Source organism: Mastigoproctus giganteus, chromosome 6 (assembly GCF_048544385.1).
Source record: "Mastigoproctus giganteus isolate SK-2022 chromosome 6, ASM4854438v1, whole genome shotgun sequence".
NCBI lineage: Eukaryota > Metazoa > Arthropoda > Arachnida > Uropygi > Thelyphonidae > Mastigoproctus > Mastigoproctus giganteus.
The window spans coordinates 186,924,965-186,937,485 of NC_143580.1; the positions used below are offsets into that span (position 1 = coordinate 186,924,965).

The 12,521-nt window shown below is 35.7% G+C and overlaps 1 protein-coding gene across 3 annotated transcripts in view; it reads left to right on the forward strand.

Moving 5' to 3' along the window:
- Positions 1 to 12,521, forward strand: part of GCC88 (GRIP and coiled-coil domain containing 88 kDa) — a 139,835-nt gene that overhangs the window by 1,891 nt on the left and 125,423 nt on the right. For all 3 annotated transcript variants that reach the window (XM_090376621.1, XM_090376622.1, XM_090376623.1), the window contains exons 2-3: positions 5,344 to 5,492; positions 8,732 to 8,836. In XM_090376621.1, the coding sequence (XP_090232747.1) occupies positions 5,486 to 5,492; positions 8,732 to 8,836 (112 nt within the window). In that variant the 5' untranslated portion in view covers positions 5,344 to 5,485. The remainder of the gene's footprint in view (positions 1 to 5,343; positions 5,493 to 8,731; positions 8,837 to 12,521) is intronic.

A 12,521-nucleotide genomic window follows, 5' to 3' on the forward strand; every position in this document is an offset into this window, starting at 1 on the left:
GATCACAGGATTTTGTTGATGATATACAATTTTTGCCAGTAGGGATAACAAGGTGATTATCTCACCTCGGGGTGATTATCGAGGTGAAATTTCTCATCTGCCTTGGCTTGACTAACCACGTTTGTGACTTGATTGCAGGCTAGTTTATATTGATCATAGGCTTCTGTATCACCTGATAATTTATATGCATCCCATGCATTTTACTTCTGTGTCAAGTGTCTCAATAGTTCATCTGACATTCATTTTGGTCTAAGACTTGAATGATATTTCTTAGTTGTTATGTAAAGCTTATTAGCTTCTATAATTATTTCCCTGAATGCTTCTCATTTAGAATTTGTTGTTATTTGTTGTAAGAATCATTAGTTGGTCCCACTGTATAGAATTTAAAAACTGTCTGAGATCACCGTAGTCTTCTTTACCCTCAATGGTAGTTACTTCTTTAAGTAAATTGAGGGGCCCATCAGTTGATCAGTACACTGATCAATTGATCAGTACACTGATCAATTGATGGGCCCCTCAATTTAGTTCCTTTGAGGGCATCCATCCTGTCCTTCAAGCTCTCATATAGGCCCATAAGAACGCTGAGTTGTTGCCTGATTTCAATACACTCCTTGCATCGCGCACACACAAAGACATCCCCCATGGCAATATCATGTTTTGTTAATTTGTTTCTTTTGTTAATTTGGCACCTAAACATTCTGTTAACTCATTTTGGATAGTGGGACGACTTAAATAAGTTACTGAACCAGATGGCTAATTAATAATTTGTTTCATTACATCATCATAGTAGGAAAGTAAATGGACTTGCGATTAAAAATTGCCGTTGTAATCTTCCGAAAATCCTTCCCGATGACTGCAAAATGCTAAAGAATTTTTAGCCAACATAAACGTTATCCAAAATAACTATTCTAGTACCATTTTACAAAATGAGGATCTGTATCTTACTTGTTCCTCAAGATATTTATCAATCATTGCATTCTTTGCCACATTTCATGTATAGCACATGCCCCGATATTATGTTGAGAAACACAGTTTTTTTTCCGAAAAGATAGATTTTTCCAATCTCGTAGTCCTGAGTAGCACAGCCACAAACGAGGAACTGGACCATACGTTGAAGTAGAATATTAGTACATCTCACTAAAACTTCTATTTTGTTGTTCAGGATCCCTTGGAAATGGTCCTTTAGGTCTCTGAGGTGACAAACCCAATGTTTCTTTTTGTTTCATCAGAAATGTTGATGTCCAAGTATTCTCCAAGATTGCTTGAGGGAATGTTTATTTCCTCAAGCAATCAGTGCACTCAAGGTGCAGTGCATTCAACACTAATTTCTGATGAAGGCATATCTATTATTGTTGAATTGTTTTCGTTTGATGACCCTGCTTGATTGATTTAAATGTTCTGCAGATATATTTACCCCAGCAGCATTCTTTTCTGCATTTTCCGATTCAATACTGGTCTTTTCTTTGCCTTCTTCTGGACATAATTCTTTACTATGTTGTTGTTATTTGCTTTTTAGGAGTATTAGCAACTAAGGCCATATTGCTCCGGGGATATGCGGTGGTCATTCCCTGACCTTTCCACATCCTCCGTATTTGGTGGTCACGGGCTTGAACCCCGGTCTAATCAAGAAACGTGTGCTATGCATTGCTGCTCCTGGCTACAGAGGTGCCATTCTGTGTTTTGTAAAGAAATGATCTAATTTAGGTAATTTATTGACTGCTTGTTCTTTTGCTTTCTTCGTTATACTTTTTTGGTCTCCACTGTTTCCCTTTTTCTTTTCATCCATTTTTAAACTTTATATTTTAAAATATAAAGTTATACACATACACATACAGTTATACGCATACACATACAGTAACCGAACGGGTGTCTGATCTTGTATACAAAGTTGCATTTGTAAAAGCAAAATAAAGACTGCCGCCACTTGGGTTTGTTATATTTTGGCGATAAGATATAAGAAGAATTCCTTCCTTATTCTAGATGTATAACATTGTTGAGAAGCTCAGTGAGAAAAATATTTTCATTATATGTTGTGTCTGTCTGTAGGCCCTAGCGTAGTAGGGGCAACCCCTACTTGTATCTATTTATGGGCCCTGGTGAAGTAGGGCCCCTAATTCACTAGGACCCCTGGGCTGTGCCAACTTTTTCTATATGGTAGCTACTCCCCTGTGTGCACATAAGTCTGCTGTACAAATTGGAGCAGTATGGCAATAAGGGCAAGTTGCTGCTGTCGATAAAGGGACAGTTGAATTTGGAGAAGACAGAGATTGGTAATCAGTGGACACTGCTCTCCATGGACTAATGTTATTAGTGGAGTCCCCTGTTGTCGTTTTCTGTATTTATCGATGAAGGCATATCAGGCTTAATGTCCAAGTTCGCAGTTGATGCAAAGGTTGGCAGGGTGATTAATGACAGTATGCTACTGCAATGGGATCTATAAAAGTTGGGCAGATGAGCTGAGAAATGGCAATTGAAGTTTAACATTGATAAATGGAAAGTACCACTTATGGGTAGCAGTAATCCCAGAGTAACATACAAACCATGTACTACACTCAGTTTAGTGGAAAATGAAAAAGACCTAGGGGTAATTGTGCAGTCAGATACGAAGTTCCCAGAGCAGTACAGCCAGGCTGCCAGAACAGCTCATGGGGTTTTGTCAGTGATATACAGGAATTTTGCTAGCAGGAATTTCTTCTCAGCTTCCCTTGCTTTGCTGTCTCCTGGCCTGTAGCCTTTCTGTAATGCTCCTCTTCCCTCTGTTGAACGGCTCTTACCTCTAGCCAACTCTTTCTGAAGGGGTCGGCCTTTTTATGTCTCAGAATTATCCCATTATGAATTACATTTGAATAGTGCAAATAACTTTGTTATCATTCTTGTTATTTTAACTCTTGAGACTAGAGAAACTATATTATTAGAGCATTAGGAGAGATTAAATATTATAGCGATTTGAAGGCACATTACAAATAAATGTGTTATTCCAGAAATTCATTATCCTCTGTTAAAACATTATCATTCTTTCCACGTAAGAGTTAATATGAATTAATTTTCTCTTCCAATCATTCATCCTATCAGAATCTTGCAGGAGGTATTACCAAGTTTTCTATGTGGGTGGGATTGCTTTCTTCCTATTTTTTCCACGGTGGTCGTGACTTCTTCTGAACTCGCTTCTTCTCAGCTTCCCTTGCTTTGCTGTCTCCTGGCCTGTAGCCTTTCTGTAATGCTCCTCTTCCCTCTGTTGAACGGCTCTTACCTCTAGCCAACTCTTTCTAAAGGGGTCGGCCTTTTTATATCTCAGAAAACTCTCTGACAATTGGAGCAACCTTGGCTTTTCATTTGACCTTCAGATCTCACACTCAGGTCCCGATCACTTATATAACACGTGATGGTCAGAGAGTAGTAGGGGGTGATCGCATCATCTCGTCTCCATTACTCTACATCTTTTGTTACTCCTCCACATCGCGTTTCGGGACTGGAAAGGGTGCTATACAATACTTGTGAGTAGTAGCAACATTTGCATAGTGGATCATTGACACAAAGAGGTTCAGATATCTATCGCTGATTACACTCGTGTAAGTAACTTCATATCTTGCCATAAGAACTCCGGCTGCTTTATGGAACAGATTAGATTTCACTACCGCTCCCCCTTTTAACCTTGGAGCAGTAGTGTTACTATTTTACGAAATAGTTGAGAACAGTGGGCTTCAGTTACAATGGAATTAATTTTTCTAACTGTACTCTCCTCATTTATCAGCATGAATTAATAATTGCTAAAAATATGTGGGTTTTTTGTTAGTATTAGAACAATATAAGAGAATAAGGTTCTGTATAAATCCCTAATAAGTGGGCATTGAGAAAGGAAAGTAATTAAATAATTAAGTACTAATTTGTAGTAGGAAAAATAAAGGACGGGTATGCAAAATATAAAGACAGGAAAAATTAAGTCCATTGCAACATGGTTAAGAAGCACAAACTATACTGATAAAAAATTTTACCGTGAGGCTTGCACTGTCTTCCTAGGGTCAAACTGATTGACAGAGCTCTCATCATGTATTCTTTCCTGTGGTATCTAGACAGAATTGCAGGCATTTTCAGATTTAATCCTAACTCATGACTTTTTCTCAAATTCCTCCTTTACCTGTTTAAGTAAATCCCCTTACTATCATTCATACCAACATATGTAATCTTTTAAAGTCACTTTGTGAATTTAAAAGATTACAGCTCCTCTACAATGTCATTAATTTTTGTACCTGGCAAATGTGCCCTGTTCCTATTCCATCTATCCTTTTTGCACAGTATATATCCCATTTCCTTGCCTGTATAGTAACCAACAGTAGTTACTTCTTATTTGGTGATGTAAATTGTTTAAACTTCTTTGTCTCTTATTGGGGTTCCTTACTTATCCATAAAGTTTTTTATGAGCCTAATAAAAGAAATGCCAAACTTGTTAACTGCTTAGCCTTTACAATTTTTAATATATGTGCATATATACAGGGTGTTTCAATAATGCTGGTCGATAATTTAAAGGTGAAAAGTACAAACTAAAATAAGCAAAGTCCCAATGAATATCGGGCTGCAAATGAACCGTTTTCGAGATAATGCGCATTTTCTGTTAAGATCCGCCACTGACTATGGGAGCATTAGTTTAGCAAAAAGCTGTGAATCCTTTGCTAAGGGTGGTTTTATTAAACATAAGATAATACATTTTTAATTTTTGGTTTCAACACCACAGGATTTTACAGATGTTACAGGATGTTCTTTCTAACACCCTTTCCTCAACATCAGGTGTTATGCTTCTGGGCCTACCTGCTCATACTCCATGTGTGAAGCGCCCGTGTTCTCTAAGGCATTGATGTATCCTGATGAATGTGCACCTGTTGGGCTGCCTTCGGCGGGGAAATGCTTCTTGGTACAAACGTGCAACCTCGGGTGCACTGCCGTTGGCTTTACCATACATGAAGTACATGTTTGCATACTCTTCATTGCTGTAACCTCTTTCCATGTTGACTATCCTTTGACAAGTACTAGTACGCCTGCTACATCAAAGCATTGAGAGAGAGGGGAAAGGGAGAGAATGACATTAACCTAACCTAAACAAACAAGTCAGTGGTGGATCCCAACTAGAAATGTGCAATGTCTTGAAAACGATTCCTTAAGGAACCATGTTTAACAGGCTTTTTTTTGCATATTGTAGTCTGTACAGTTCACCATTAAATTAATGACCATCACTTTTGAAACACCCTGTATAAGCAGATTAAAGAAGAATTATGTAATAGGAATACAATAAGTTAGCATTATAATATGGTTTCTAATCTGATTTTTTTTTATTATTGCATTGTACTATAGAACAATGGACTATAAGCTGAAATTTATGGGTGGAGAGAGAATTGTCATGAAGATGATAATACAAAGTATTAGGCATGACCTTTTTGGAGAATATTCCTAGAAGCAAGAATGAAAAAAATTGACGGGGATTATGTGAATACATATGATAAGTAAGTAATAATTAATATTTTTTATGTAGGAAATTGATTTGATTGGATAGGAATATCTGAGCATAAATAAAAACTAAGTTTGTTGCATTTAACCATTATTTTGTTTCAAAGAGCACCATTGCTAACTGGCAGTTTGTGAGGAATGGCCCTCCTGAAAGTTTTAAGGTTTTATGTTTCTTGTAGACATTTCTAGAATGAACACACACACACACACACACACACACACACACACACACACACACACACACACACACACACACACACACACACACACACTGTCCAATCAAAACATTATGATTACTCCCATGTTTTAGTGGTTATCTGCGAATAGCCCACAAGATTTGATGGTGTCAAATGGTCATGGCATATGGTCCCCATGAAGTACTTTATTGACATGAACAGGTTAAGTGATCTGATCAACTTCAAAAAAGGTATGATTGTCAGGTTCCAGTTTAAGGGTGGCAGTATCACAGAAACTGCAAATCATATGGGCTATTTGCATAGTGCTGTAGTTAAGGTGCTCCAACAGTGGAATGAACAGAGCAGCAGTCGCCAAGCTGATGACAGGCACCTACACCTCATTGATGATCATGGTAAATGTGTCCTGCTCTGTGTGAGCCGATAGATGGAAAATAGTGGAATGACTGATCATTACTTTAATCAGGGGACAAGGTGGTAGATGACTTTCATCAACCGGTGAAATACCACCACTTTGCTTATTGGAGGCTTGAAGTGGTGAAACTCATGTTTAGTCTCTAGAGCAAAGTTTTCGGCATCCCCCCCCCCCCATACTTTTCCTTCAACCCATGCACGGTACTAAGTACTATAGGTTTTGATACCTTTTGTGTTTGGGGTTTTCATAAAAAAAAAAAAAAAACACCAGTGATATTTCTATTACATGGGTTGACACCACAATCCGATGAATCCTCCTCCATATGGGCCTTCAGAGTAGGTGCCTGGTCAAGGTACCCATGCTTATGACCACTCATTGCAGATTAACTAGTCTCTATGACCTCTATTAAACTGCTTTGTCTCTTATGAAGTCTTTACTCGAATACATAGAACAACAAGTAGACACCATTCTTATTGACCAGTTAATGCTTAAAAATTTATGTAGTGCTATTCTCGGGTACGCCAACTAAGGGAAAAGCAGACTTCATTTCTCCTTTTTCAAAAGATATGTATTACTCTATTAAATTTTATGTTAAATCATCTCATGCAGTAGTATACTTTTATAAATATGAATATATATATATATAATTTTACATTTTTGTTGCATTTGAGTTTTTCTTCCATTTTGATGATTATCTGGAGAAAAGAGTTGTTCAGATATCCCAACAATCGTTACTTCAGCAGAAGACTGGTATGCCTAAGCCATGCATCTGCTGAAATATTTTTCAGGTAAGATTTTTGTTACCATTTAATAAGTTGGTTCAAATATCCATGGATGGATCAAATGTGAATCTAAAGTTCATAAGTTGTTTTCAGGGCTATACAAAGTCAGTCAGTGACCAAGGGCTGTTGTTTGCTTGGAAATTTTTTGGCTGTATCAGTATTTATGGCCATAGTATGCATGTGACCAAGGGAGAAAGAAGTTAGTGGACTTAGGGACACGAGAGCTACATGTTGTTTGTGGATCAGTGAAGACAGAAATGGACGTTGTTGGATGAGATTTGTACAGTATACTGTCACATTTATTATTTGCCAATTCGCTAGCTCTGCGTACATTACTGATTGCAGATAAACACCCATTTATCAAAACATTATGATTACATTAAGAATCTGTCCTCCCTGGTCAAAAAGTGAATAAGGAATGATACACACTAATTCTACACTGTTTGCACAATGCTGTTTAGAGAAAACAGCTGGAAAAGGTGGGATTCAGGGGATTGGCACACATCGTGACAATGCCCCTGCATACTTGGTGCTTTTCATTCAACAATTTCTTGAGAAGCACTCCATTACTGTGATCCTCCATCTGCCATTTTACTGGATTTAGCTCTGTAATATATTTCCCATTCCCCAAGCTTAATGCTTCCTTTCCCGTATCACATAAGGAAATTATCCTTATGTGACACAGGAATGTGCATCACTTGGTAGGTTACTTCCCAGTTACTTGGTAGGTTATTCTCAAGCGCAAGCACCCATTTTTTCAGTGATTAAAATTGTTCTAGCAATGCACCAAATTGTAACTTAAGATCGGTGCACTCCTTAAAATGGTGACAAAGAAAAGAATCTTCAAGTGAGCTAGGATTATCCACTACATCGACCTTGGAATACATGCCATAGATTCTGCAAAGGATAAAATCATGACTCACCCGGAACTTGCCATCGGCTATTTCCGTATGAGTCATTGTACCCTCTGACGAAGTGTTCAAGGAGGATCTTCTAATAACCATTATGAAATTTACTAATTATTAATAAAACAAAATTTCAAAAAAATTATATTTATAATATAAAAAAATAAATCAAAGTGTTACGGGGAAAAAAACTTATTAAAAAAATTTACAATATACTAAAAACCTTTGAAATCCTTTAATCCCGTCTTATCTATGCTTCTTTAATGTCGCTATGAAGAGTTGTAATAGGCACGTCTGCTCGCCACGAATGCCAACAGTAGAATCCATACTGGGGATTGCAGGACGCCACTTGGGCAGGTTCACATGGAGAGAAACCATATGAACATCTTTAAAGGAGAGAGAGAGAGCACACCACTGGTTCCTACAATATTTTGTATATTTCCCTTCCCAGTGATCTCAGTTTCTCTGATCATCATATCATAAAAATCACACAGGCAATAATTTTGAAGTGAAAGTTATATAGATTATGGGTTGACTTGCATACAGACTTCTGTACCCTATAGCATATGGGATATAGCTTGGTAGGAGATATTCCATACTGGGGATTGGATGATTAGCCAGGTTCATATGGAGAGAAACTATCACATTCATTTTATTTTGTCAAAAACTTCTGATTCACTTTTTAGTAAAGAGTTTACAGTGATATTCAGTATATATTATATTCATTAAATATAAGCATCCCTGTCTTAATCTATTTCTCTCTCTGCCCCCTCTCACTCACGCATGCATGGCTTTACTGCATTACAAATGTTAATTTATTATATTTAATTTTATTTTAGTATTATTTTCAAAATCAAAACTATTCAAATGAGTATAGTGTCTTTCAGCACTATTGTGAACAATTGTTAACTTAATTTTTTTAAAATTTTCTTTCTGGAGGTTCAAAGAAATTGAATGAAATGGAGAAGAAAAGTAAAAAGGATCTTATTGAAATAATTGAATGTCAGAAAGAAAAACTGCAACATTATGAAGCAAAAATTAGTGGTAAATAACTTTTAAAAAATATTTTTCTTGTTTAAATTACTATATCTTTTTTAATATGATTTGATTGACTTCAAATTTGACTAATAAAAGGTAGGATCAGAAAGTGTTGTAAGACTGTATTTGTTAAAAGTACCTGGACATCAAATAAGAAAAACTTTTTTCATTTTATTTTGTAGTCTATAATTTTTAGAGTAGGTTGTGTTAGGTTGCACATGCACAAAGGTTTATTTTTTTATCTGTTGTTGACAGTAAGTAATTTATTGTTGTTTTTTATAATGTTGCTTTGTTCGAAAACAAAGAAATGTAAAATTTTGTTTTTTGTTGAAGAAATTAGCTTCAGAGACTTTAAATGATTGTTGAAGCATATAGTGAAAAAAGTTTTATTAAGAAGTAGGATATTTGACTAGTACAAGTGCCCCAAAGATGGGCATGATGTTATCTAGGGTGATGCAACATTTGGTTGAGCTTGGACATCAACAAATGGTTAACTTCTCTCATTTGTTAGAAACATTATTTAGACTTGTCATCAAATAAGAACTGAAGACAGCCTCTCAAGTTGGAATATCATATCTTAAGTCTGGGCTATCATATTTGATATTTTAAAGGTGAAAAGATTATGCCACTTCCTTGTTCCCAAATTTTTAACAGCAGGTGGAATGAGGGTTGAATTTTCAAAAGAATTGGTTGACATTTGTGATCTAAAAGAAATGGTAAGGATGAAACGTTATTTTTATGATTCACAGACAAAACATCCTTCCTCTGATTGGAAGTCTCCCTTGTCTGCCAGAAAAAAAAATATTTGGCTTGATAGATCTGAAGGTAAAGTTATGCTGAAATTAGTTGTGAATATGAAGGCATAATTCATTATGAATATATTATCAGGAAATCATTCTGTTAATATGTGCATATGAGACTTGACAATTAAAATTCAAAAGCTCTCCATGAGCGTGCTCCTGATCAATGTGGGACAGGCACTTCTGAATACCTTTCCTATCTTACAACACCCTTCTTAATTAACCATCCCTTGGTGCCATGTGGTTTTTATTATTTTTTTTTTTACCAAGATTAAAGAATTCATTATAGGAATGATGATTTTCTGTTGAAGATTGATGATGAATGATGATTTTCTGTTTATGAAATCTTGACTGCATGTCTAAATATGTGGAAGTCACAAAGTAACTAAAAGTTACTCTGTGACTTCCACACCAAAAAAAAAAAACAATACTAGCTGCCATTAACAATTGAATATAAGCATCAGCAAACATCAGGTTGATTTTTCAGATCATTTATATGAAGTATAAATGGATAGCAATGCAACAGGAAAGCAAAATTTTATAAATGGAAATGGTGACAGTTGTGCCAGTTGCTACATTTCTTGAAGAAGACAAAAAAACCGCCTGCCATTAACAATTGAATATAAACATTGATTTAGTTTTTCAGATTTTTTATATGAAGTATAAATGGATGGCAGTACAGCAGGAAAATAAATTTCATAATCAGAAATGCCTGATGTTTGCAGCACCACGACATCCAACTGTGAAAGATAAAAAAGAAAAAAAAAAAAAAGTCAGTTGCCATTAATAGTTGAATATAAACATCAGTAAACATTAATTTAGCTTTTTGGATTGCTTATATGAAATGTAAATAGTTACATTTAATTAGTATAAACAATAATTGTGCCAGCACAGTAGGAAACAAATCCCGTAATCGGAAAATACCACTGGGTGTGGCAGCTGCAGCATCAAACTAGAAGTGGAACTTTACAGTGTTGCAGTGGTCATGACATCAGACCATAAAGGGTTAATATTATGCTTGGATAATATACTGGCAATTCCCTGAGATATTCCTGAGCAGAAGTTAATGCAAGCTATACCAGTGACAGGCCTCCGTAGCCGAGTGGTCAGGAGTGGGAGTGCAGTAGCACACGCTCTTTGAGTAGACCGGGGTTCAAGCCCCTGACTGCTGAATACAGTCGATCTGCCAACCCACACTGGACCAGCGTGGCAGATTATGGTCCATTTCCCTCAGCATGAATTGTTGAGGAGGCTTCCATCCTGCAGTGGATTGATAATGGCTGCACCTTACCTTTTTTTTTTATACCAGAAGGTGAATTTAATATCGATTCAGAAAAATGTAATACAGATGAATTACTGGTATTTTTTATACCAAAAATAAATCCCAATAATTTACAGTAAGGTCTGTAATAAATTCACTTTTCTGGATTTTTTTGATACTGTGACCGTGCTTTTTTCATTAATTCGCAAATAATACTATTAAGATGTGAAGAGGCATGGCAAAATCTGTAGTTCTTATGTTGAGTATGGTGGGCATATCCTTCTTAAACGTCAATAAATGGTAGGGTATGGTTCTTCACAATCCTTATCATGAATTTAGGAAACTAGAACACCTACTGAGGTAGGCAAAAAAAATTATTTCATCCCCTTGGGAAATGATAGCAAAATGTCATCTATATATTTTTTCCACAGAATGTTTGTGCGAATAGTCTAGTATTTGGCTCTAATGTAAGGAATAAATGGTGATTATAATATGGAAATGGTTGAGATTCTAACTATCTTTAATAGATAATTAGTTGGTGGTGGAAGACAAAAAAATTTATTTATGTATCTTATCCTTAGAGAAATTCTAACAAAAGATTTTTTTCAACTTTGTAGGTAAGATACACTTCATAGTTTAAGTGGCAAGCTTCAGTTCAGTTGTAGTGGGAAAATACTATATCATGCATTTATACTTTACAAATAAAGCTGATCTACAAAAAAAAAATAAATAAATAATACTAGTAGAATGTTTCTTTGAAAATATTCTTGTAATATATCGGATATCTGTAAGGTTGTATTAGAAAAAAACATTCCCCTGCCTTTTAGAAACAGACTGCTGTATTGTATCAAACAGTATTATGTTGAACAGAATACTGTGTATAGATGGCTGAACATATCACCCACTTTTCTATGTAATTACCAAATTTATTCAGATGCTTGTTGTCATAGTGTATAATCAAATTTTCTATATCACTGTGGCAGAAAGTTTCGTCCTGTTGACCCATGTTTTCACTGTTGGTTGAACACCTTTATTGGATTAAAACTGTTGGCCTTGAAGTTGTGGAGGTGAGAGAGAGAGGTCTATGTTATAGAGGGTGGTCAAGGAGTGCCTCCTAATTCCAAGTTTTCAGTATTTATCATGGGTCTGATACATCTATGAGGCCAAGAATTGTCATAATGGAGCAGTATGATGCCATTGAAACAGCAGACCTAGTTTTTTCTAAAGAACTGCTCCATCTTCAACCTTGTTAGCCTGTCTTAGTATGCAACAGCAGCATGCTCTTGTGGGAGTCTAATGATCAGGAAGTTCAACAAGCTTATATAGTAGTGTAGCTTTATGCCATAGTGTTATATGATTTTATTGTAAATTATGATAAACATCAAAATAAATTGGATGATTGTGCGTAAAAATAGTTGATATGTCCATCTGTATGCATATGCAGTGTTTCCTTCAATACAATAAAGTTTGTTGATAAATGGTAGAGGACTTTTTTTTTTTTTTTTTATTTTGATATAGTTTTGTATATTATAAGTGACATTTATGTGACCCTTCTGCCCATTTGATATCTAGCTAAGAACTGGAGATTGTATTTATTCATAATCTTAAAAACACATAAATATTTTCTTAC